Genomic DNA, 27,300 nt, shown 5'->3' with positions numbered 1-27,300 from the left:
GTATTTTTAAGCAGATGTGATGTGTGGAATTACTGTGGCCTTTGGATTCAAATCAGAATTGGAATTCTAACTGCATCACAGAGCAGCCATGAGAGTTTGGGAAGTTCCTTACCTTTCTGAGCTTTAGGTTCCTCAACAGCAAAGGCTTAATAAATTTGTTTTATTTCTGAACTCGAGTCTTTCTCTTTTTAATCAGTGGCATATCAAAGAAGACCTGGCATAAGAATCCAAGACATTTTTTCTCCTGGAAAGATGGAATTTGTCATTTTAATGACCCCAGCATGCATGTATTCAGTGATGCACTGCTTTATTAGAATATTTCACCAGTCTCCCAAGTACCTATCATCAGGTTATAAAAGGACATTGCATTTACCTGCCCCTAGAATATTCCTGGAATTTAGATGGCCTCTGTTGAGTTTCACTTTGCACTTATTAATGATTAAGCACTGGGATAAAAATAAAAACAAAGACTCTCATCTTACAGTGTGAGAATATGGGTCATGTGTGCTAAGTCATGCAGGTAAGATGAGTAGCAAAACTCTGTGGGGTAACCGGTCTAGAGAAGTCTTTCATGTGGGCTGTTAACTCCCTCCTGTAGAATGATTGCCTCAAAATTAAATGGAGTTAATGTAATTGCTCCTGAGAATGGAAATGTATTTTGCTTTTCAAAGATGGTTGTATAAGCTTTAATTATCTAATCCAAACACAGGAGCTTTCTACAAACAGTTTTCTCTTTTAGCAGGCATAGTCAACTTGCAAATACTGCTGCATCTTTAGGCTTGAAAAATCATTGCGTTATAACCAAACCTGTAGAGTATTATATAATCTACCCATTAGGGAACAACAAACTCCTGTTTTAATGTTGGTTACTGAAAATGGTTTTTAAAGCTAGGGTTGGTTTAAGTGAATTTTTGTAATCATTTTAGCTGCAACTCGAGATGTGGTTCTCCACTGGTGGAATCTGCATCTCCTGTCTTGATCATTCTTTTACCATGGTTTCATTTTCTCTGCTGTTTTTGTTTCATATTCAATTCACTTTGTTTGGTAGGTGCTTTATCAGACCTTGTTTACTTGTCATAGGAATATGGAACTTTCTTAATAAAAGTTAGAAGTATTTTTTTAATATATTGATTTTAGCTTTCTTTTTTTAGAGAATTGAGTTGTTTTCTAGTCTTGAACTTACTAATAATTAAATACGTGTAATATATTGCTACCAGAATAGCTTAAAGCTGAAAGAAACTTTGTAAGCAGAGAATAAACCCTACTTTTTAAGAACTGGGACTCTGTCATTTTTGTTGTTGAAACGCATAGGGTTTTTTGTTTTGTTTTTGTTTCTTGGCTGTTCTATGTGGTATTCAGGATCTTAGTTTCCCAACCAGGGATCCAACCTGTTCCCCCTGCACTGGGAGCATGGAGTCTTAATCACTGGACTGCCAGGGAAGTTCCATGCATAGGGTTTTGATGTTGGGACATATTAAGGAAATAATGCCATTAATTCTAGGTAGAGAGGATTTTAGGGATCAAATTTGATTCAAACTGTAGAGGAAAAGGATCAGTGCTCTTGTCTGAGAATTAAAATATTAAACTGCACTTAGAATAAAATCAAACTCTCATCATGGCTTGCAAGGCTCTTCACTGACTCTCCCTTCTTCCCCCTTCCCTAGCCTCTGATCTCTGTCCGGCTCACCAAGCGCTGTCCCCACTCAAGGACCTAGCCCCTTCTGTCCCCCCTTTCCCTTAGCTATTCCATGGGTTTCCTCCTACATCTCTCCCAGAGACCCCTTCCTGACCACTTCGAGGTATTAAGTAGGTCTTCTCTTGTCCAGGACTCTGCGTATTTCCTTTTCAGCACTTATTTCAGACTGTATTTATTTTTTAATAAATAATTTATTAATTATTGTTTTTGCCTCTCAAGAACATAAATTCTATTAAGAAAGGTGGCAATTCCTCATACAGTGCCTGGCATCTATTGTATATAGTCAATAAATTGATTAAGTGGAAATAGTTTACTGGTTTTAAGAACTCTTTTTTATTTGTGTCTTTATTTAAGATAGTTTGTCCTGCTGGTCTGGAGGGATTTAAACATCCTCGACATCAAGAGCCTAGCCAGTATGTTTTCCAGTGCTCTTACCTGCATGCATTTCCTCTCATTTCATTGTGATTTTATTGATTGTTTAGAGAGCAACATAGGCATTCCTCAGAGCAGGCAGAGAACTCAGTAGATCTCCCATGGGTCCTGTACCCTGAGATGCCTTTCAGAATTCACCAGGAACTAAATTACTTCACAGCAGATCTTCTGTGAAGGACAGAGAACTCTATATTGGTCTTTGGTGAACACACAGTTCAATCATGGAGGTACGATTATTCTGTTCCCTAGAGAAAACCCTGCCATTATTTCTGTTCAACGTGCCTTTAAACAGCCCTGGATGGCCCCTTTATGGGTTTGCCCTGTGTCTTTTGGAGAAGGAAATGGCAACCCACTCCAGTACTTTTGCCTGGAAAATTCCATGGACAGAGGAGCCTGATAGGCTACAGTCCACAGGGTTGCAAAGAGTCAGACACTGAGCAACTTCTTTCCTGTGTCTTTAAACTCTTACTCATCCTTAAGCCAAAGGCTGCTGTTCAGCTTTAAGCTGAAAAGGAAAGTTTGGCAGCCTGCTTGCTGTCTAAATATCAACATTATCACCATGACAGTTGTCACATTCAGAGTGAAAGAACGGAAATGCAAATTTGGTGAGTAAGTAAAATTAGTTTTGTGTCATACTTTGGTCGTATTCTAAATGTTGCTATTTATTTGTCTTAGGTAATCTATTTAAAGAAGACACCAGAAGAAGCCTACAGAGCACTCCTCTCTGGCTCAAACCCCCCCTATCTTCCATTCAGGTATAACTGCTTGTGAGACTTGAGCTGTGGCACTTTGCTGGGCAGCTCTCTCTTTTAGAGTTGGATTATTGTGTTTTTTAACTGTATTAAGACTATGACTGTGATGTTATGTGGAATGAAATGAGACTAGTGTTTATTATTTCATTTTTTTAGAGATCCCCTCCCCCATCTAGTAAGAATAAAATAGCTTTCTCTTTTTAGGAATTATTTTTTTCCTTGAATTTTTTCCTGTATCTTGATGATTTAAGCATGAAGAGTACCTGGTTTATGACCTAATTAACCATGTCAAGATTTGTTAAATTTCAATAATCGGGTAAAGAATCCATCTGCAATGTGAGAGACCTGGGTTTGATCTCTGGGTTGGGAAGAACCCCTGGAGAAGGGAAAGGCTACCCACTCCAGTATTCTGGCCTGAAAAATTCCATGAACTGTATAGTCCATTGAATTGCAAAGAGTCGGACACGACTGAGTGACTTTCACTTGCATATTACTGATTCATCCATTCTTTCTTTCATTTTGTGAGCATTGATTGAGCTCTGACCAAATGTCAGGGACTGGAAATATAGAATAAGACCCTGAAAGTACCTTCCCAGATGCACATCTTTAGTGGGGACCCTAAATCACTTGTTCAGCAGACACATCTAGCTTCCATCCAGAGAAAGGCTGTCTCTCATTACAGTGTTGGAAAACGATATTTTGTAAGTATCACTTGAAGATGTTTTAAAATTTCAGGTAAACTTGAGCTTATTTGTAGAGTAGAAGGGAACATATATCAGAACTTCCACAACAGACATCTCTGATAGAATTGAGAATGATTCTAATATTTTTGCCTTTTTATTAGTGTACAAATCTACAAGCATATGGATTGCTTACTATTGTTACTAATATCAAAATTACCAACAATAAAGAAAGAAAAGAACAGGAAAAATTGAGGAGACCTCTTTGTGTTCATTACTCTCCTGAAACTCACAAAAGCAGGTCCCAGTGCCTCACACTTAAAGATGCTTTTTGTAAATATTTATTCTAATGAATAAATTAAGACTGAATCCTCTGAGATTCAGAGGATTCCCACCTCTGTTTCTTGACCACAGAAAAGAGTATTATTAGACACAGGGTGGGTGTCAAGGAGAGGAGGAGTAGGGGGTGACAGCGCCTAGTATGCTTCAGCTTCTCAGTGAAAGCAAGGGGTGAAGTACTGGAATTGGGACAGTGAGAGGAAAATATCCTCAAGCAGCCCAGAGGATAAGCTAATTAGACATTGAAGGGCAGATAGAAGAGGGCAGATTATGAGAAATGCGTGTTAGTTGCTCAGTTGTGTCCAGCACTTTACGATCCCATGGACTGTAGCCTGCTAGGCCTTCCTGTCCATGGGATTCTCCAAGCAAGAGTCCTGGAGTGGATAGCCATTCCCTTTCCCAGGGGATGTTCCCAACCCAGGGATCAAAGCCAGGTCTCCTGCATTGCAGGCAGATGCTTTACCACTGGGCTTCCCTGGTGGCTCAGTTGGTAAAGCATCTGCCTAAAATGCAGGAGACCCAGATTTGATCCCTGGGTCAGGAAAAGATCCTCTGGAGAAGGAAATGGCAACCCACTCCAGGACTCTTGCCTGGAGAATTCCATGGACAGAGGAGCCTGGTGGGCTATAGTCCACAGGATTGCGAAGAGTAGGACCCCGTGATTGTGCAACTTTCACTTTCACTTTTCTTTACCGCTAGCGCCACCTGGGAGGTCCAGGATTATGAGAGGAGAGTTTTAATGGTGATGAGAAAGCAGTTATTTCCTTCCACTTCTAATGCCTTCTAGAATTTGAAAGTTCTTTGCACAATATAATTCTGTTTTTTAGAAAAGCATAATTGTTTTAGTCAGTTTGGGCTGTACCATAGCCTGGGTGAGTTGTAAATAACTGAAGTTTGTTTCTCATGGTTCTACAGTCTGATCAGGGACCAGCATGGTCAAGTTCTGGTGAGAGCCCTCTTCAGGGATGCACCTGCTCACCTCTTGCTGTGTCCTCACATAGTGGGGAGAGGGCAGAAAAACTCTCTGGGGTTCTTTTTTAAAAGAGCATTCATCTCAATCATGAGGGCTCCACCCTCATAACCTAATTACTTCCCAAGGTCCCACTTCCTAATACAATCCCATTGGGGGTTAGGTTTTCAACATATGACTTTTGGGGGACACAAACATTCAGTTCATTGTGGTAATGATAATATTAATTACTTCCTAAATTCTAAGCAAAGTGGTTAAGAGTGTATGATTTGAAGGCAGAGACTCTGCCTGGGTTTGAAGATTTGTTCTGCTCTTTTCTGTATATAGTAAGTACATGTAATTTGGACAAATTACTTATCCTTTCTGAGTTTCAGCTTCCTTTTCTGTACAATGGCTTCCAGGCTATCTTAGAGATGAAATGAGGTAATGCTGTATCACTGTCCTGCTGCAGTACCTGGTTTGTGTTTTTCTCGTTCTTGTTAGTACTATTACTATTTATTAATAAGACATAAGGATTATCCATAGGATATAAAATGAATAGGAAGTGTTTCTAATGATCATACATTCTAGTAGGGGCAGGTGGCTCTATAGGCACATAATTAATTGTTTAAAAACTGGGTTGTATAAAAATAGAAGAAAAGATTCTGACAGAAATGTGAGAAAGTATCAGACTCATTTAAACTGAACTTTTAAAGGGTTTGGAGGTAGAGAGTGGAGGAGGGAAAGTTCGCCATGAGTGTGCCCTGCTGGACAGTCCTGGAAGGCATTGTGTCTGAGACAACTTCCAACATTGGTAGGAACCATAGCATCCATGGTGAGAAAGGGGCCAATAACTGTGAAGGGATCATAGATGTACTTTTCCTTGAGACAGTGATGATTCTTTAAAATTTTTTTTTAAATCAGAAAAATGTTTATAGTTTTTGTTGTTATTTTGAAAACAGCACATGCACCTCGGAATTGTAATGCTGTAACATTGGTAAAATTGTAATTCCAGTCAGTAGGCCCAGTGGGCAATGTATCTATTCAGGTATTTTAAGTGGAAAATATATATTAATTTTTATGCTTTTAATGTTATCCACTCAAAATTCATGGGAGATGTATTTGTTTCACAAGCCAGATGAGCCTTGTTATCCTTAATTGTCAATTTAGATGAAGATATTGAGGAGGAGAAGGAAAGAATGAATATTTCCTTTAAGCATAACTTTATTTTAGCCTATATGTGATAGGTAATTAGTTTCCTGAGAACTAGAATTTTTCAATAATTGATAAGATTGGAATGGAAGAAAAGATAGTAAGAAAATTATTACTACTACATAGACTTAAATCATAATTTTTATAGTTGTAGCCTATTTTTCCAAATTGTTATTTAAATATTTGAAAATATTTCTGTGGTTAAATACATTAACGTGGTTTAAATATTTTTAAAATATATAACAAGGTATTATTGAAAAATCTCTCTCCCACCCTTGATTCTTATCTATCTGGTCCTTTCTGGTATCTTCTGGTATTGGTTTATTCTATATCCTTCTAGAGTTTCTTTATGTGTATATAAGCAAATAAAGATATTATTTAGCCTTTTAAGTCTAAAAAAAGTCTTATATTTCCCATTTTATCACAAAATGTGACATATTATATGTACTATTCTGCATTTTGATTTTTTTCCCCCTTAACTCATCTTGGATATCTTTTTACACAAATACACAGAGACCGTCCCTCCTCATTTTGTCATGCTGCTGCTGCTGCTAAGTCACTTCAGTCATGTCCGACTCTGTGTGACACCATAGACTGCTATATAATGTACAAAGTGCATTTAACCAGTCTCTCTCAGGTAGACATTTAGATCATTTCCTGTCTTTTAAACTGTAGCTTTTTAATTCAGATGATCTCAAATGTCTTTTAGAAGAAACTGAGATAATACTCTGGAGAATATTATAGTATTGCTGTTAGACCTAAAAAGTTTAAGTAATGTGTTTACCTGAAAAAAGAATGCTTAACACAGACATTTTTTCTTAGTTTAGGCACCTATTTCCAACTAAAAGTTTGATCTTGAACATGTTGTATGTTGTATTTTTTGATAACACCATGAGTTGTATTTATATTAAGTTGCATTTCTAAATCCGTACTCTTTGTAAATCATACATTTGAAGCAGAAAATACTACACAATGTGCATTTATAATTCAGTGAAAAATTTAGTTGAAAGAATACTACTAGTTTTCTGGAATTTTATTACAGAAACAGTTTTTTCTCCTAATGCTGACATAAGATGTGAAGTGATTTTAGTCTACAGCCCAGATCAACTTAAGGCTGATGCAGTACTATTAAGAATCATTTTTATACTAGTTCTGGTCAGCCATCATCACCTTGGCCTTCCTTTGATCTAGGGTTTCATTCCATTTATTGTTAAATTACACTTCTGTGTTCATTCTCTAGATTTTTTTTTTAAATCCTTCTTTCTTTATTAATACTTTTTCATTACTCTGCATTGATGCTGCATTAATTTGCATAATTCTACATTAATCTTTCTGCATTAACACTTCTATTTAAAAAACAGGGATTTGCAAAAGGAACTTCTATTTAAATGTGATTGTTAAAAAAAAATAAAAAAAATAAATAAATGTGATTGTTTTATCGTGTAAGAATTAAGAAAAATGAAGAGAGTTTTGAAGGCCTGTTGAAGTGTGAATGGTGTCTTTGTATGCCCTCTTTACTGAAACGCCTGTGTTGCTGTTTGTTCTATACATAGTTTTAGTGTCTTTCTAATAAAAGTGTTTTAAGGTTTAAATTTAAATAATGCTGTTCTTCAACATTTTATTGATTTAACAAAAATTTACTGGAGCAGTCTCTTCTGTAGTGACTTGGCTCATTTTTCTAGAGAAGCTTGGCAGGTCCTGTGCCTATAATTTACTATTACATTTTGTTCATGGCCTATTACGTTTGCTACATAAACCATGAAAACAAATGTCTTATATTGTGATTATTTGTTTGCAGAGCTGACTCTCCATCAAATATAGCACAGTCTTCTCTCAAGACTGGGATTGGACTCTTCTTATTTGTGTGCCAGAGAATAATATATACACTAATTAATTTATTGCTTTTTCTGTGCATGTCACTGTGATAGTCTATGGGTTTAAAGGTTATTAGGACAACCAGGTGGAGAAGGCAATGGCAACCCACTCCAGTACTCTTGCCTGGAAAACCCCATGGGCGGAGGAGCCTGGTAGTTTTCACTTTTCACTTTAATGCATTGGAGAAGGAAATGGCAACCCACTCCAGTGTTTTTGCCTGGAGAATCCCAGGGATGGGGGAGCCTGGTGGGCTGCCGTCTATGGGATCGTACAGAGTCGGACATGACTGAAGTGACTTAGCAGCAGCAGCAGCAGCAGGACAACCAGGTACCTGCTCTAGGGAACTCAGTGTATAGTTTGTGTATGTGTAGGTATGTAAAGTAGTTAAAGGGTCTCATTAAAGTTTGGAATTAGGAGGTGTGGGAATATTGAGGAAGGAGGTTTAACACTGGAACTGGAGATTGGAGATGTTAGGGATAGGTGCCATGAATGCCTTTCACCTTAAGATGAAAATGGAGAATAAAAATGCAGGAATTGGTCTTAGGTGCTGTAATTTTTCACTTGTATGGCATAGATTATCTTTTTATAATGATAAGTTGGGTAGGATACTGTATAATATAATGTTTGCAGTGTATTGTTTTAACTAAAAGTACTATCTGAGTTTTTCTATTTGTAAACTTTTTTAGTTTTTAAATTATGAAAATGTAACACATTTATAGGAGACTTGGAAAATACAGAACAAAGTTACATAGTTCCACTATATATTACAATTATTTAAGTAGATAAATTAAGATTTTTAGAGTTTCAATATCAAACTCTCAAAAATTAATAGAATGAATATACAGAGAAATAGAAGGATAGAGTAGACCTGAAAAGCACTATGAACCAATTCAACGTAATTAAGATTTATACAGTTTTTACACAATGAGTGAGTGAAAGTTGCTCAGTTGTGTCTGACTCTTTCCGACCCTATGGACTATACAGTCCATGGAATTCTCCAGGCCAGAATACTGGAGTGTGTAGCCTTTCCCTTCTCCAGGGGGTCTTCCCAACCCAGGGATCAAACCCAGGTCTCCCACATATCAGGCGGATTCTTTATCAGCTGAGCCACAAGGGAAGCCCTGCTGCTGTTGCTGCTGCTGCTGCTGTGTCGCTTCAGTCGTGTCCGACTCTGTGCAACCCCATAGACAGCAGCCCACGAGGCTCCCCCGTCCCTGGGATTCTCCAGGCAAGAACACTGGAATGGGTTGCCATTTCCTTCTCCAATGCATGAAACTGAAAAGTGAAAGTGAAGTTGCTCGGTCGTGTCCGACTCTTAGCGACCCCATGGACTGTAGCCCACCAGGCTCCTCCGTCCATGGGATTTTCCAGGCAAGAGTACTGGAGTGGGGTGCCATTGCCTTAGGATACAAATGCTATTCAAGTTCCTACAGACTACAAACTAGGAGACACTGGAACATATCCAGGGACATAAGACCAGGTGCAAAATTTGATGGTCTAAAGGTATTTTAATCTTGCAGAGTCTGTTCTTTTATCACTGTGGAATAATGTGAGTTTTTCTATTTGGATTTATCTTACAAATTGTAAATAACCTAGCTAAAAATTCACTAAAGATGAAGCAAATTTAAGAAAAGGTTTAGATAGATTTACTGCTTATTCTTTTTTCCTTCCAGTTTTATTGAGATATAATTGATATACAACACTATAAATTTTAAGTGTACAGCAAAATGACTTGACATTCATATATTGTGGAATAATTACCACAGTAAGTTTAGTTAACATTTATTACCTCAGGTAGTTACAATTTTTTTATGATGAGAACTTTTAGGATCTACTCCCTTAAGAACTTTCAAATACGCCCTACAGCAGTGTTAACTCCGGTCATCATGCTGGGCTGTATATCCCCAGTACTTGTTTATCTTATAACTGGAGGTTTGTACCTTTTGACCATCTTCGTTCAATTCTCCCACTCCTACCTCCATCTACTGCTTATCCTTGATTACTATAAGTATAGTAGACTTTGGTGGCATTTAAATTTCTTCTTGGTGTGACACTCAAGGGGTATTTGTTGTCATGTTATGTCTGCAGTTTTAGGGTGTTCCATTTAATTGAAAAGTAAATGTGTCAAAAGCTATACTTTTCACTTTACTAAAATCGCCAATGTATTTATCAAGAGTTTGGCTTAAAACTAGAGGAAAAGAGTATATTTCACTTACTTTAATTCTTTGAGTCCATTCATCTTTACTGTAGGCTTGGCCGTTGGCCGTCAAAGGAACAAGGGGCCTTTCATTTCTCGGGCCAGAGTCACAGGGTTTGAATTGGCGAGCCTGGTATGAGTCTTTTTAGGTTCTCTTCTGTCAGTCACTGTACTACCAAATTTATAGTGTGTACTGTTGACCAGTCATTCTACAAAGTCATATTAATTGCAGCCTGTCTATGAAATCACCAAACCTTAGTGGAATTCCTAGATTATTTTCTTGGTAGTCAATGGCAGTGGTTTTTAAATCTGCATTTTTGGGTGTTCATAAAACAGTGTTTGTGAAAACTCTCTAAATCTCTCCTAACATTGAAAAGGTAACCCGTCTAAATTGTACAACTCTGCTTTTATATCTTTTTTTGTGCTTTTAAATTCACTTTGCACTTCTTTTTTTTGTTGGTCCATATGTATTAGCTTGGTAACTTTTTTGGTATTGATGATTCATAAATCTGCTAAAACCCAATTTTTCTATGACATATAAAATTAAATGGGGAATACAACCATACAGAAAATAAACAACATCAGGGTCCCAATTTCAAAGACAAATACTGAAAGCATGACTTAAAAAATAATGGCTTTAGGTGCAGAGGTGAGGATGAGATAGGGTGCTATGCTGACATCCAGTGAAATAAAGCTGGTTGAATGTTGGCTGTCTTGTCACCAGTTGTTAAGTTTAGCGTGTGTTTTGTTTTGTTATTTTTTTTGGTTGGTCTCATCCTGTATAGATCCAGGAACATATTTTTGCATGGCGAATTTATTTTAGCTTGAATAAGAGGCTTACAGTCAGTGTTTCCCTAAGGAATATTGCTTCTCATGTGTTTGTGTGCTAAGTCGCTTCAGTCGTGTCTGACTGTGACCCCCAGGCTCCTCTGTCTATGGGAGTCGGCAGGCAAGAATACTGGAGTGGGATGCCATGTCCTCCTCCAGGGGACCTTCCCGACCCAGGGATCGAACCCGTGTCTCTTACGTCACCTGCATTGGCAAGTGGGTTCTTTACCACGTGTGTCACCTGGGAAGCCCCATTTACTTGTTTTTTAGAAGTCTGGGAAGCTTTTAAAAAAGATTGATGCTGGTTCTACTTCCCAAAATTCTGATATAAGTGGCCTGAGGTGAAGTCTGGGTGTTGGGATTTTTAAAAACTACCAAAATGATTCCAATATGCTGCCAAGGTTGTGAACTACTGCTCTATAAGATTTGTTGTTGTTGTTCAGTCACCCAGTTGTGTCTGACTCTTTGGGACCCCATGGACTACAGCACGCCAGGCCCCACTGACCCTCACCATATTCTGGAGTTTGCCCAAGTTCGTGTCCATTGCATTGGTGTTACTATCCAGCCATCTTACCCTCTGACACCCTCTTCTCCTCTTGCCTTCAATCTTTCCCAGCATCAGGGTCTTTTCCAATGAGTAGACTCTTCTCATCAGGTGGCCAAAGTATTGGAGCTTCAGCTTCAGCATCAGTCCTTCCAATGAATATTCAGGATCTATTTCCTTTAGGATGGACAGGGCTCTTTCTGTTAACATTCAGCAGAACTAGCCTTCTGAAACTCTACGGCACATTTCCTGATCCACACCTGTGTGGAACAAAATAGGTCTCTTGGGATTAGAATAATAAGTTGCCATTTGTGGAAATGCTTTTGTGCTGTTTCCTTAGTCTTAGAAATAGATGGTGTGTCAAATAGGGGTATTTTATCTAATAGGAATAGGAATCTAACAGGAACAGGAGTTTTCTCTTAAAGCTGACTTGATATCAGAAAACCTTCCTTAATAGAGAACCCACAAACCTCTCCCTAGCAATCCTTTAATGACATTTGTTATTAAAATGAACCCATACTGTTTGTGTTCAGGGATGGGTTTGTTGTGTTTTGGGGATGACCCCTAGTGATATATCAGTTGCTGAGCTAGTAATGTGGCCCTGTCTTAACGGGAAATCTTCTCTGGGCATGCCACAGCTTGTAGGTCTCAACAAAGGCTCAAAGGGGTCAACCTCTTAGAATTTGGCATTAGGCTGCCTACTTTCTTCTAAAGCAAAGTAAATATGTGCTAGCAGATGTTAGATGTAATTATAAAATGTATCTCAACATAAAATGTTGAACCAAATATTTGTTAGCTCGAATATGATACTGTGATTTTTGTTTGTATTTCAAAAGGAAAGTTGTCTTTAATACCATGTTTTTTTCCCTGAGTATCAAAAATGTAGAAACAAAATTTATTTTATGCTCTGCCGGGAGCCGGCGAGAGGCATTCCACTCATGACAAAGGTCATGAGGAAGGAGGCTCAGCACACGCAAAGGCGGGATCGAGCCTCAGGAGTCCCCCTGGATATTCTCGAGCATCTACCCCCCAAAACCAGAGTCTGCCTACTTTATTGCTTTGTGCTCTCACCTCTGACTTTACTCGGGGCTGTCCCCCACCACCATCTCGCTCTCTCTGTCAAAGAGTTAACTTACAGCTCCAATTAATAAAGTTCCTGGGCAATTAGGAGTGTTTAAATCCAAACCCCTCAGATAGCTCTCTAACTCGCCTGACAAGTTTACCCGGACTCCTACAGCTAGGCATACGATTGTTTACAGTCTCCCAGCCTCAAAAGGCATGGGAAGCTTAAGATATTCAAATAGCTTAGAGCCTCTCAGAGAGTTAGAAACTGTCAGAATAAACTAGTAAAAGATTTCATTGATGAGCCAGTGCTTGCTGCCAAGTTTCCACATCCCCTGAATTGTATCCTTGAATGTGTATTAATTAATATAGTTGGTATGTAGAAAAAATAAGTAGTGGCCTTGGTGTTAGCAACTTTAGACCCTTAAGGTAATAAATTCTTTCCTTTGTTGTAAACCCATTGCACCTCTGCCCTATGGGAATGCAGTTTTATCTAACACCTTTGGCAATGCTCTAAGACTTTTCTTTCATTCTCAACTTTTCTTTATGATGGCCACTTCTCTGCTTCTCAGTGTTGATCTTTGGAGTCATTTCTGCCTCCATGAATCTTTTTGCTTTTGATGCTTGATGTGATTGGGAAAAAAATCTGCATTAGTTTTTTAAAAAATAATTTTATTTATTTATTTTTGGCTGTGCTGGCTCTTCGTTGCTTCATGGGGTTTTTTTTTCCTAGTTGTGGTGAGCAGGGGCTACTCTCAGTTGTGGTTCGAGGGCTTCTCCCTGGGGTGGCTTCTGTTGCTGAGCACTGACTCTGGGGCACGCGGGCTTCAGTAGGTGTTGCTCCCAGGCTCTGGAGCAGGCTCACAGGCTCAACAGTTGTGGCTCACAGGCTTAGTTGTTCCTCAGCAGGCGGGATCTTCTCAGATCAGGGTTTGAGCGGATTCTTTACCACGGAAGCACCAGGGAAGCCCCTGCCTTAGTTTTGAATAGTGAGGATGGGCTTGTTTCCTGAGTCTTGAAAATAGAAGAGAAGAGATTATTCTGTCCAGACTGTTGAATCTATTCTCAACAGCTGGGGTGTATTGAGTAACTTGGACCACCATGAAAAGCAGATTTATCAGGTTTTCTTGTGACAGTGGTAAATAAGCACCACTATTCAGAATCTGAAAACAGAAACAACTGTCAAGGTCTGTATGACCCACTAAATACACAGAAGGAAGTGAGTTATATCTTTTTTTTTTTTTTTTCTTTTGAAACATGGCAGTGCTTCAATAGTTTGCGTTGTGAAAATTGGCTCAGATTACTTTTTTTGTTATTCCTGTTTTTATGGTTTCGGATCAGGGTACCAAACTTTCTGTAGTCGGGTAAGTGCCAAATTTTTTGTACTCTTTATAGTACTTTTCCAGTAGCCAGCCTTGGTTGATGAAAGTGCTTTGGAATAGTTTGCAGTCATTTGCCTTAATGAGCATAGGTATTTTGTTGAATGCCTCATATATGAAGCACTTATTTTCAATAGTGGAGTCAAAGACAATTTACTAGTATTTTTGTCTTTAAGCAAAGTTAAATGTGGTTAAATGGGGGACACTCAGATATTGATAAAAGGCCCAGAGCACAGCTCTTGGTCTCTTTCTGGTGCCTGTTATTGCTACTTCTAGACAGATTCTGTTTTGCTGATTTATATGACCTTTTACGCCATGATTTAGAAGTGAATTTTTACATATCTCTGTTTCTTTAGATAAGCAAAAATGATTAGTGTATAGCTTTATGTTCAATCTGAAAAGAAGAGATTCTGTGTCGCATTTTTTTGTTAGGTACTGGTTGTGCTCAATTTTTGGCTCTGCCCCATGAAGCCATTTGATTTTGTTTTCAAGTGGGAAATAGCTTTGTCCTCCCCACTGGTTCTTATCAAATATATTTTTATCTTGTAGGTATTAGATAATATTAAACAATTGGCTTATTCTTTTCTAGGGACCTGGTACATATATGTCACAGATGTGTTCAGAGACTGAAAGCCAGGTGTACTTTGGACAGTTGTATAAAGTATTTAGTACATTGCCTAATTCCCAGGTATCCATACAAATTAGTCTAGAGCTGAATGGCCTAGAACAGTAGCTACAACCTACATGTACTATTCAGCACTTGCAATTTGTTTTGTCCAAACTGAAATAGACTGTAAGACTACCAAACACACATTAGATTTCAAAGACTTAGTATAAAAAAGTAAAATATCTTATAATTATGTTGATTATGTTCTGAACTGATAATATTTCAGACTGGATTAAACAAAATATATTATTGAAATTGATGTCATTTATTTCTTTTTACTTTAGTATGGGTATGTAAAAATTAAAATTACACATGTGGCTCTCTATTGCATTATATTTCTGTTGGAAAACTATGATCTAGATTACATTTTTGTGACTGTATATAGTTGATGATTACAGATTGTTTTATATAATTTTTACTTTGAAATGTCAGTAGTTCCCAGCCACTTAGAGTTGTTCGGGCATATGTTGAATGGTCTCCTGGTAATGGTCATTCATTCATTCATACAACAGCCACAGCATAGTAATGTGTGCAATACTGTACTAGACTCTGGGCATACAGCATAAAGAACACATTCTCTGTCCTTAGGAAGCTTGTGATCTTGTGCTGGTTGTGCAGATGGGATTCAGTTCGGTGGTTGGAACAGTGCTCAGATGACCTTTGAGATCCTTTCTAACCCACTGCTCTGCAGATATTTGCCTACCTTGTAGCTACTTGCTATCCAGAGGATTTGCAGAGAATCATAGAATCAAGACATATAAAGGAGACATTTCTGTTATTTCTTAGTCCATTTGCTATAGCTCTTTTTTATTCTTTAATGGAATCTCCACATTGTAAACCATGCAACTCTGTTTTTCATTTTTTTCTTCAAACAACTTCATTACCAGAAACGTTTTCTTACTATTTTGTGTAAATATGTTCTTTCATCTCTGGTTTCATCTGCTTATTATTACCATTTGCAGGGTTGCTTCATTCTGAGTGATTTCTTAGATTCACAGGTTGCAGGCAGTGGTGTGCTGGTAAACCAGCTCTTTAAGTAAAGAGCATTTGCTGATTTCTGTGGTGTAAATATTCCCACCAAGGCTGATTTGGGCTCTCAAAATTTTTGATTATCTAACAGTTGACTCTTGAGAGTCTGTAAAAAGATAGCTCTAGGACAATCAAGTCCTTCCTCTTTGTCTTTGTGGATGTTGATTCTGGTTTTCTTTAATTTTGCTGCTACTACTTCTCTGTAAAATAAATGTAAAAATATGAAAATAAGTAAAAATCCCAGTTGTTTCATCTATTAAAATATTCATACATTTAGTTTTTTATTCAGCAAATATTTATTGACTGCCAGGGATTTTTTATGATAACTTCATAATAGTTTTATGGTTCAGTTGACTATTATGCCAGAAGTCACATTTAGAAAGATAGAATTGCCGAGGTGGATAGAATGTGGATGGTCAAGCATGAGGCTGAGCTGAATTTGTATTTGGATGTCTCTAGATTGGTCCTAATGTTAGTCTTCTGTATTGGGGGTTATAGACCCATGATTTCTTCTTCAGCAAAGCTGAATGATTAGAAGTCCTGGGTGTTTGGGGTATTACCTCCTCCTGAATAAAGAGCATCCTTGTGTTTACCTGTTTAAGTGAGTAATGCAATTTATGGTATAACTGTCATGGTAGATAAGGGTTAGAGCCATAGTTTTCCCAGGCAGCATAGGACGTGCAAGCTTTTTTCTGTGGTTGATCTCTGTAGGCTTTCAGTGGTCCTTTGTGAGGAAGGTGGAAAAACACGTGTCCTCTTATTCAACTCAGGAACTATTTGGCTCAATAAATATAAATGAATGCATGAATGATTGAGTAAAAAAGCAAATCAGGAGTTAAATAAACAAATGGGAACCATAACTGCAACAAAAACTGTGGGAGTATAAAACTTTGTAGCACATTGGTATAGTGATTTAAATCCTAAAAGCTCCCTATAACCTCTCTAAAGTATCTGGTTTAAAATAAAAGTGTGTTTAATACCACTTGACAAAAGAAAACTACTTTGAACATCATTGCTTTTAGCTTTTTTCAATCAATACTCTTTGACAAAGAGAACAGAGGATGATATCAACGGACAAAAGAATTTTGGGTTAATGCAAAGAAAGCTCTTCTTGTTAATGAGAATTGAAGTGTTAGGCCCTTGAGATAGCAAAAGTGGCTGTAGGATATTATACAACATTTTCTTGGGATGATCTCCCAAGCTTCTTTAATTTAAACACTTACTGACAAACATTTATTGTTTGTTTCATACCAGGCACTGTAATAGGTACTAAGGAGACAATTAGGGAGTAATAAACATATAGATGCTGTCTTCTACGTGACTCTTATACATTGAGAGGCAGAGAATCAAATGAACACATCAGGATATAATGTCAAACTGTAGTTAAGTCCCGTGGGGGAAAAAATGTTGGGGACCTGATCTAGCCAGAGAGTGGGGCTGGAGGTTTTTCCTCCTGAGACAAGTGATCTATGAACTGGGAGCTGAAGGCTGAGTGGGGTAACCTAGGCACAGGCGATTGGAGAACATGTGACCTGAGAAGCAAAGGTTCTGTGGTGGGAGCTGAGTGCCTCTCCAAGGAGCTCAGGGAAGGGCATTGTGATGGGCTCAGAGAGTGAGAAGGGAGAGTGAAATGAGGGAGAGACCGGAGGGGCAGGCAGGGCCGGGTATCACAGGCCTTACGTCTATTTTAGGATTTGAACCTTCCCTTCAGAGAGCAGTGGGAATCAGTGAAGGGTGACAGCAGAAGAGTAACAGGAGCAGACTTGCCTTTTCAAGCTATCACTCTGGCTGCCGTGAAGAATACTCAATAGAAAGGCAAGGAGTGGACATGGGGAGGCTCTTGTCTGCACGAGAGGTACTGCCTGAGAGTTAGCAGAACTGAGGAGAAGTAAGTGCGTTCAAGAGATGCTTAGGAGGGAAAAGCAATAAGGCAGAGCACAGTAGAATACGGAAATGAGAGAGATGGAAGGACTTCTGGGTGCTAGCTTGAGTGATTATGGAAGCTGTATCTTTTACTGAATTAGGGTTGGAGGGCCAGGGTATTGTTGTTACTATTTTGGGGTGGGGCATATTCAGGAGATTCTTCTTACACAGTGAGACCCCATGGACTGTAGCCCACCAGACTCCTCCATCCATGGAATTCTCCAGGCAAGAGTACTGGAGTGGGTTGCCATTTCCTTCTCTAGGGGATCTTCCCAACCCAAGGATGGGACCTGGGTCTCCTGCATTGTAGGTAGATTCTTTACCAGAATCTGAGATTGTGAGCTCAGATTCTGAGCCACCAGAAAAGCCCATAAGATACCTTAAGATGCCCAAATGGAAACGTCATGTATGTGGTTGGCTGTACCATCTTGGAGTTTTAAGGAATCAGTGCTAGAGAGAAGCCCTTGAAGCTTATTGGCAGATAGATGGTAACTTATATCAATGAGTTTGTATAGGGCAGTGATCCTCAAAATGTGGTCCCTCCTACCAGAAGCACTGATAGCACCTGGAAACTTGTTAGAAATGGACAGTCTCAGCCCCTTCCCCAGACCTGCTGAATCTGAAACTCGGATGGGGTCCAGCATTCTGTGTTCTAAGAAGCCATATTGGCGGTGCTGATGCTGATGACATTAAAGTTGAGAGTGCCCAGGCTTGGGGGAAAGTATGGAGTATGAAGAATCTGAGTCTGGAGTTGAACCTTGAGGAGACGGGAGGTGAAGGATGACTTTGCACAGGACATTGGGATGGAGTAGTGTTGAGAGGGGTAGAATCCAGAAACAATGAAGAGAATATTCAGAGGGAATTACCTGTTCCTGACATATTAATAGTAAATTAAATGATGCTTGCAGAATCTTCTCTGGATTTAGAATAAGCAAATCCAGAGAGAGAGAAAATAGATTAGTGATTGTCAGGGATGGAGAGTGGGGGGAGATGGAATGAAGAGTTACTACAAATGGGTATAGTTTCTTTCTGGGGTGACAAAAATGGTTTGAAATCAGTGGTGTGAACTGTTGTTCAGCCACTCAGGTATGTCCAACTCTTTGCAACCCCATGGACTACAGCACACCAGGCTTCCCTATTCTTCACCATCTCCTGGAGTTTGCTCAAACTCGTATCCATCAAGTCGGTGATGCCATCCAACCATCTCATCCTCTGTTGTCCCCTTCTCCTCCTGCCTTCTATCTTTCCCAGCATCAGGGTCTTTTCTAATGAGTCAGTTCTTCCCATCAGGTGGCCAAAATATTGGAACTTCAGCTTCAGCATCAGTCCTTCCAATGAATATTTAGGGTTGATTTCCTTTAGGATTGACTGGTTTGATCTCCTTGCAGTACAGGGACTCTCAAGAGTCTACTCTAACACCACAGTTCAAAAGCATCAATTGTTCAGCGCTCAGCCTTCCTTATTGAATTGTGACTGTACTGAAATTGTGATTTGTGACTATACTAAAAATCACATTACGAAAACACTGAAAATCACTAAGTTGTGTACTTTAGAAAGGCTAAAATGATCAATTTTATTTCAAGAATTTCACCTGGGTTTAGCAGTAAGATCATTGGTGACCTTAGTGAGACATGTTCTTGGCATGGATGAGGGTAGAAACAGAGTTGGTTAAGATGTGAGAGAAGAGAAAGTGGTAGCAGTGAGATGAGTAATTTTTCAGAGAAGTCTTATTTTAAAGGGGAAGCCAAAGAGAGGGTAGTGGTTGAAGTCAAGAAAATTTTTTATTTTAAAAATGGTAGGAACCTGAAAAATGTTAAAATTCTATTGGGAAGGGTCCAAGAGAGAGATATAGAAAGGAAAGAAATCATCCATTGTGTTGAATAATTATGCAGTTTCAGAGTGGGAAGAACTTTTGAGTTTACTAAAGCCTGATGTATTCCTAAACTTCACCTCCATTTCACACAACAATGTAGGTGGAAAATATTCCTTGCAAGTCATCTTCCAATTCAAACTTGAACATTGTGTGGGTCAGGTATCTTGCTGCCTTCCAGGACCAACCATTTTATTTTTAGATGCTGCTGACTACATCGGGTGATTGAGAAAACTCAACAGGAAAGATTTATTTATAAAATGGGAGATAATATGACTTGTAGACACAATGGGGGAGGAGACATTGGGACCTATTGAGAGAGTAGCATTGAAACATATTTATTACCATATATAAAATTAGATAACCTGGGGAAATTTGATGTATGATGCAGGGAGCTCAAATCAGGTGCTCTGTGACAACTAGAGGGGATGAGGTGGGAGGTGGGAGAGAGGTTCCAGAAAGTGGGGACATATGTATACGTATGGCTGATTCATGTTAGTGTATAGCAGAAACCAACGCAATATTGTAAAGCAATTGTTCTCTGATTAAAAATAAGTATATTTAAATAAAAAATATTTCTTTTATCGAGTAAAATCTTTCAGCTTCTTAAGGGTACTTTCCAACTTATTTTAGCCCTTCATCCTCACTGCCTGAAGAACCCAGTGCCGTCGCTTCCTGAACCTTTTGTGAATTATCTGGTATTGATTGGGTCGATGCTGATTTTTCTACTGTTACCTTAGTATTCAGTTTTCTTAGTCTTCTAAATTATTGTCACTCATTTATCTGATTTTCAGCTTTCAGAATTTTCTTGATGTTGTCTGCTCTCATCTCCCTGACCTTGTTGGATTCCATGTTAAAAAGCCCTTTAGAATTCTCCTTCTGGTGGGGTTTTGGTAGATACGTGTATTTATTGTCACCTTTATCATTTTCTCTCTCTTTTTCCCACAGAGAATGTGTAACATGTCTCTGTGTCCCTTCACTTTTATGGTTGCTCTCCTTTGACTGCGTATGTGCCAGGTGCCATTAATAAGCCATTTTTCTCTTGCCTAGTTAGGAGGGCAGCTTTCTGCCTTCATGAGGATTAAATGTGTTAATGTGTCTAAATTACCCAGCATAGTAAGTTTTGGTAAAAAAGGTATGTCATCAACTTCCCCCAGTCCTGAGGATGTGACTTAATTTTATTGCATCCTTATTATATTAAATGTCTGCCTGTCTTTCTAGCTTGCTGTGACTGCCTTCTATCCTAATTTCGTCAGATGGCCTATTAACTCTCCCTTCACTCTCAAGTCTACATGTTTGATCACCATATCACTAGAGTTGTCTTTTCAGTTGTTGGTAGAGACTGGCTGTGCTAGGACAAGAGATATCATCATAATCTCACCATGCTTTGCAGACAGTAAGAAAGACTGGATTTGGAGCTTGTCTGATAACCTATATTTGTGCATTGTTTAGCTGAGTCTAGGTGGGAAGGTATACTTGAAGAAGTAAGGGGCATCTTCAATTCTTATAATTTCTTCTATCTTTTTTAAATGCTGAGCTTTTCTTTTCTTTACCAAAGCAGTAGTTTTTGATCTAGTGTTTGTGGAGAGAATTCAGAGGATCAGTGAATTTAGATGACAAAAATTCTTTATTTTCACTAACCTTATAAGATAATGTGCGTGTGTTCAGTTGCTCAATCGTGTCCAGCTCTTTGTGACCCCATGAACCACCTGCCAGGCTCTTTTGTTCGTGGGATTTTCTGGGCGAGAATATTCGAATGGATTGCCATTTCCTCCTCCAGGGGATCTTCCTGTCCCAGGGGTTGAATGCCGGTGTCTCCTGCATTGGCAGGTGGATTCTTTACCACTGAACCACCTGGGAAGTCCCAATTTATAAGATTAAATTCAACAACTGGGTTGGCTGAAAAGTTTGTTTGGATTTTTCTGTAAGATAATTTTTCCAAAAGATGTAACAGCAGTAAAACCTGAACGAACTTTTTGGTAACTCAATATAAATGTTGTAAATAATAAACTATAGTAGTATTAGCAATTCAAGTGACTTTTTCACAATAGAAACTATAGACATTTTAATATCCCATTACAGCTGTTGTGTATATCTTAAGATATTTATGTTCACTCCTTTAAAACTATAATCAGACCTACTACTAATATGTTAAGAATGGTATTGTACATAATTAAGTATTGTATTATATATTTGTTTTTGTTATGTTTTGATAACTTTACATTTAATTACATTTGTCTTTTATCAGTTCTATGTATTTTATTCATTTGAAAACATTCTGAAAAGAGGGATCCACAGGCTTCATGAGAATGCTGCAGGGGTCCATGACAAACAAAAGGTTCTGAACCTTGTCCTAAAAAGACACATTCCTACAAAGGAATGTGTTGTTATTTATATAAATTAGTATTTTTTCTTAGATCCATAGCTACTACTTTCACTAGCTTAATCCATTAAAATTTGCTTCTTAATATATGATTTATGTCTTTACAAGATATTTGAAAAGGGGGCTCTTTTTTTTTTCCCTATGTGTTCAGATAGCATTGAAAAAGAACTCTTTAAATCAGGATGAAATACCTAGAATAACCCTTCCTTAACATAGGTTAACTTTGAAGTTTCAGGACTTTAACATTTCTTTTAGGCTGCCTTGCTTAAGATAACCTACTGTTTTTAAATTAGGTTATCAGGATGCTGAAACTCAGTGATGTTGATGTTGCATTTCAGTCCGCGGCTTAGCAGCCATCGGTTCAAGTTCCCTTGACTGGTTGTGATACAAGACTTAGTTCTATGTTAATTATGTGTTAAAACCTTAAAGAGTCATTTTCTCCCCATGAAGTGTCTTCTGTGGTGTTCCCCGCTGGGCCCCCCACTTTGTGTGGTACATTTGACTTTGTGATTGGCAGGTGCCTGACAGCTCTGTTCATTCAGGTCAGCAGTGGAGGCTGGGCCAAGCTACTGAGAGCCTTGAGGTCAAGTTTCTTGCCTTGGACACCTTGGAACATTGTTAGTGTTAAAGCTCCAATGCCAGTTCTGCTAACTGACCTGAACTTGATACTAGAGTTTTATGTTGCCTAAAGAAGGCCTGCTAAGTTGCTCTAAAAACTTAAATAAAGGATGAAGCACTCAGTTTTCGATGCAGTAGGTCTCCACTTTTCCTAGAACCCGAGAGGAGATTGTTTGGAAGCAGGATGGCATTTTCCTTAGCATTTTTTGTGGGGATGACGGTGGGGGTAGGGGAGCAGAATGGAAGTGGTGGCATTTAATCTGTGAAAGTAACTGCCAGGTTTTATTGACCTGAATACATTGTCCCCCTTAAACTTTTATGTTTGTATTTGCCATATGGGCTTTCCTGATGGCTCAGATGGTAAAGAATCTGCTTGTAATGCAGGAGACTCAGGTTTGATTCCTGAGTTGGGAAGATCTCCTGGAGAAGGGAATGGCTACCCAGTCCAGTATTCTTGCCTGGAGAATCCCCATGGACAGAGGAGCCTGGTGGGCTACAGTCCATAGGGTTGCAGAGAGTCAGACACAACTGAATGACTTTCACTTTCACCACTTTGCCGTATTCCTGCCAGATGGTTATTTCTCTTTCTGATTACCTCTCATGATGATGCATGTTTTACTTAATGAAACACTCATTGTTGATAATAGTCATAATACTTATTGAGTGGTTCCTTTGTGCTAGGCACTATAGGAAGGACATTATTTTTTTTAATGAAATCCAACAACAGTTCTGTGAATATTAAATTAGTAACTTCATTTCACAAATCAGGAAAGCAAAACAGATAGAGGTAAAATTGGCTTGAGCTCCCAGCCAATATGTGGCAGAGTTGGAATTTGAAGGCAATCTGATCACAGAGCTCTGGTTCCTAAATCTGCTCTCTCTTAACTCAGCTTGTTGGATTCAAGCAATTTCAGAAGCGCTTGAGTTAAGCTGTAGGAGTAGTTAACTAGTAGGATCTGATGTGTTATATAAGTTTATCATGTTGACAGCTGTGAAACCAAACAAGCATGTATCCAACTGACATATTATTTTGAGTATTCAAAATGCATGTCTTTAATGTTACTTTTCTTTTGTCTTCATAGGGATGCTTCCTTTGGAAATTGCACTTACAATCTCACCATCCTTGACTGTTTGCAGGGAATCAGAAAGGTAATAACAATTTCCTTGCTGTAGCTGCCATCGTAATTTAACAATATGAAAAAGGAGTGGAGTTGCTATCTTTGTTGTTGGAGAGAAGGGAGAGGGGGTAGTAAGAAGGTGGCTTTCTACTTGAACGATGGTTGATCTGCAAAATACAGACCACAGGGCCAACAGGGGAGGTGTTCTGGGGGATAACTCTTCTTATAGACGCGGAAGGGGTCTCCCTTTCTCATTTAAACTGTTTGTGTTAGCATTTCTACCTGCTGCCATTGCCGTGACCTTGCTCTGTCACCTGCTCAGCTTCCTTATCAAGCTAAATCTTGGTGTGAGAGAGGCAGGAAGTCATCTAAGCCACAACTCTCCTCTGTCAGTGTGGAGAACATTCCCACCTTGCTTTTCTCATTGGATAGTATTACATACCCAGGAAGTAGTCAGCAGGTTAGATATTATTATCTCACTTTTACAGATGAGGAAACAACCCCAGAGAGGTTAAGTCACTCTCAGGGCCACAGGGAGTTATTAGGGCTTCTTCTAACTCAGATTTCCATATCAGTCTGGAGTTCCTTCTAGTATCTTATCTGGGTATGTCATAAACCCATGGTTGTCCCAGTGTGGGAACTTGTGCAGAGATGCGGATGCTCAGACCTCATCCAATAGCAACTGGACCATGAACTCTGGGAGCGGTGCCCTGCTGTCTGTGTGATCCGACGCATCTAAAGTTTACAGCCATAGTTATGGACTTATTTATATACGTTGTGGAGAAGTTAATCCAAAAGATTGTTGAGAACTTTGGAATATGTTTTAGCAACATTGGTTTACAGTCTGAGTCATGCATGTTATGCTGTGAATTCTAAAGAAGCTTCAGAGTACATCATTCCATCTCGAACATACAGCCATGACTTTTACCAGCCAGGAATGTATGTATTTCATAACCCATTGGCAAGGGTCATCGTGTAAATATAGTATCAGTAGTGAGCTTTGTTCTAGATTCTTTTCTCTGATGCAGTATAACATTGCTTTTGCCTTATTTTAAGTTGAGAAAATTGCTATGGTAAAATATGTACTTGTTTTCCATATGTTTGTTTTTGATTTTGTTATTTCATTTTAAAACGAACTTAAACTCTGTAAAACTTTAAAATGGTTTTCAAACATTTTTCGTTTCACTTAAAAACTATCAAGATAACCTAGCCTATCTCCTGCGAATAACATCACCAACCCACACTTCCAATAACACAAGAACCCTTATGTATATTTCACCCAGTATACAATCCAGAATTGTAGCATTTAAAAAATATGACTCAATGGAAAAGGGTAATTTATTTATGGTCACTATTATTATTATTGCTTATCCTGCCATCTGGTACAAGCTGTTTCTTTTATAATACATATGAAATTGAAGAAGAGTTCACACTGGAGTATCCCTCCTGTTGTTATGGTAACTGATAACTTGATACAGACATTTATGACATCCTTGCTCATGTAAAAGGAGGACATGACTTTGTTCATTAATAAGGTCTTCTGTAAATTTTTTGTTTCATTAAATGCTGGGGTTTATTTTACCCAAATGTAAATGAGATTTAGAGGATCTGATTGATTGTTCAACATGTCTCTAAGTAACTGGGACACATTGCCTCTCTGAACGCTCTCATATGGGGCTTCCCAGGTGGCGCAGTTGTAAAGAATCTGCCTGCCAATGCAGGAGACTCAAGAAACACAGGTTTGATCCTGGGTCAGGAAGATCCTCTGGGGTAAGGTGGGCTACAGTCCAGGGAATCAGAAAGAGTTGGGCATGATCGAGCGTGTGCACATGCCCACACACACACACACACACACTCTCAGACTATTTTTGTGGCAGTGAGTATGTATCTCCTATGAAGGTAGAGTATGTCCACGTTTTTGCCTTTTTAGAAAGCATATCTTTCTGATTTTGATGTATTGGCATCATTATAAGCACAGGTTGTATATGTGTGAACTACACATAGAGGCATACACAAACACAAACACTCTTTAAAAAAAGAGGAAGCCAAGTGGTAGTTCAGGGCATGTATTCTCACTGTTTTGTCTGGAATGGTACATGAAGATGAAGTAAGTTGCTTTGTTTAAAGGTGAAATAATTGAGATAGGTTGTTCTGCTTGTCCTGTAGAGGTTGTCTGAACCAGTGTTGTCAGAGTCACTTAGGAAGGCATTTAAAAAACGATGATCCCACCCTCAAAAAACCTGATTTCATAGTTCTGCGATGGGGCCCAGGGGTCTGTATTTTAAATATAAATTACCTTAAGTGCAGGTGTTCTACATTTTGGAAAACACCGGTCTCTAAGGTATTTTCAAAGATAGATGTACTAAACTTGGCTTAAGAGATTCTTGTATTTTTAATGACTTGATCATGTAACTTTTAAAAGTAACTGATTTTGTATTCTAAGGTAATTTGTATAGCTTCATGACTTATAAAACAAAAGACACCTCTTCAAAATATTATGTCTGAATAAGCCAGATACTTTTAAATTCTAAATCATTGGTTATAAAAAAGAAGTATGAAAATTTTCTTTGTTGTTAAAAGATCAATTCTTCCTTCTAAATTGTAAGAGTAGTCAAGTACATTTTTACTCTTTCAAAAACTAACACTGTAAAACAAATTCTCTCATTGTAGACTTTAGGAACAAATAAGGGCCTATTAAGTAAAAACTCCCTTTTTACCAAATATCTCATTAATGATAAAAAGGAAAAAAACCTGAGAATAACTGATTTTTCTTCCAGCTGAAAATTTAATCACAATTATATATTGTTATAGTTAGGTATGAATTAATTGCACAGTTCCCAATAGGTTTTAACTATACATTTATAGTATGATCCATTTTATATATATGAATAATTTTAATTAAAAACTAATGTATATTAGAACTCAAGAAGCATATTGTGTGGGACATATTTTCATATTTTTCTAAGTGTTTAGTCCCAAAGACAGCCCCAAAGCAAAATTATGTATGTTAGATGGTTTCTAGATATGTATTACGAATTGAAAGTTTCAAATTTTCTCCTTCAGGTCAGGCAGAATCATTTGTGAGCAGGAATTCCAGAAATGCCTAGAAGTCGTTATCAATTTCACATGAAAAACTAATTCAAATTCTGCTTTTAGGGATTACAACATGGATTTTTTGACTTTGAGACATTTGATGTGGATGAATATGAACATTATGAGGTTTGTACATTTTAATTTTTTGGAAGCTATAATTTCACATTGATTAAATTGTTCTTTTATTCCTAGCACTCAGGTATTACAAATTGATTGACTGCTAAATAAAAGCATTCTGCAGTTTTCTATAGTTGTCAGCTTCATCCTTTCAGCTTTGATTATTGCCTTTGAACTGGGAGTTATCAAAATTTTAGTTTAGGAAAATACCATATCTCTCTATATTCTTTCATCAAACCTTTATTGACAGTTACTTTGAACCTTTAGTTTATAAGAAAAAACAATTTAAAAGTATAATTTGGTAATAAAATCATGTTACTTTTATTTAAAAATCTGGGTTTTGATTAAAACAAAACCAGATTTGTGCCTTGTAATATTTTTGACTGTGTATATCTTGATTTGAAAGGTGGCTGAATGTACTCAGTTCTGAGAGTTGGTTGAATTTTTTTTTTTACCATGGGATCATAACAAAGGGTTCCCCTAGTGGCTCAGCCATAAAGAATCTGCTTGCAATTTGTGAGATGCAGAAGAGGGGTT

At 38.2% G+C, this 27,300-nt stretch overlaps 1 protein-coding gene across 10 annotated transcripts in view; it reads left to right on the top strand.

Moving 5' to 3' along the window:
* The window catches only part of CDC14A (cell division cycle 14A), a 189,674-nt gene that overhangs the window by 65,644 nt on the left and 96,730 nt on the right, over positions 1-27,300 (top strand). For 9 of the 10 annotated variants that reach the window (XR_011565780.1, XR_011565781.1, XM_070786027.1 and 6 more), the window contains 3 exons: positions 2,804-2,883; positions 23,518-23,584; positions 26,710-26,772. Coding sequence is in view for 8 of the 10 variants with exons in the window: in XM_070786027.1 (XP_070642128.1) it covers positions 2,804-2,883; positions 23,518-23,584; positions 26,710-26,772 (210 nt within the window). In the remaining 2 variants the exon portion in view is untranslated. Of the gene's footprint in view, positions 1-2,803; positions 2,884-23,517; positions 23,585-23,648; positions 25,357-26,709; positions 26,773-27,300 lie in introns of those variants that run through there. The other variant, XM_070786033.1, reaches the window with a different exon arrangement.

Source organism: Bos indicus, chromosome 3 (genome assembly GCF_029378745.1).
Source record: "Bos indicus isolate NIAB-ARS_2022 breed Sahiwal x Tharparkar chromosome 3, NIAB-ARS_B.indTharparkar_mat_pri_1.0, whole genome shotgun sequence".
Lineage (NCBI taxonomy): Eukaryota > Metazoa > Chordata > Mammalia > Artiodactyla > Bovidae > Bos > Bos indicus.
Note: the sequence above shows the minus strand (reverse complement) of the source record. Positions and strands in the feature narration are given on the sequence as shown.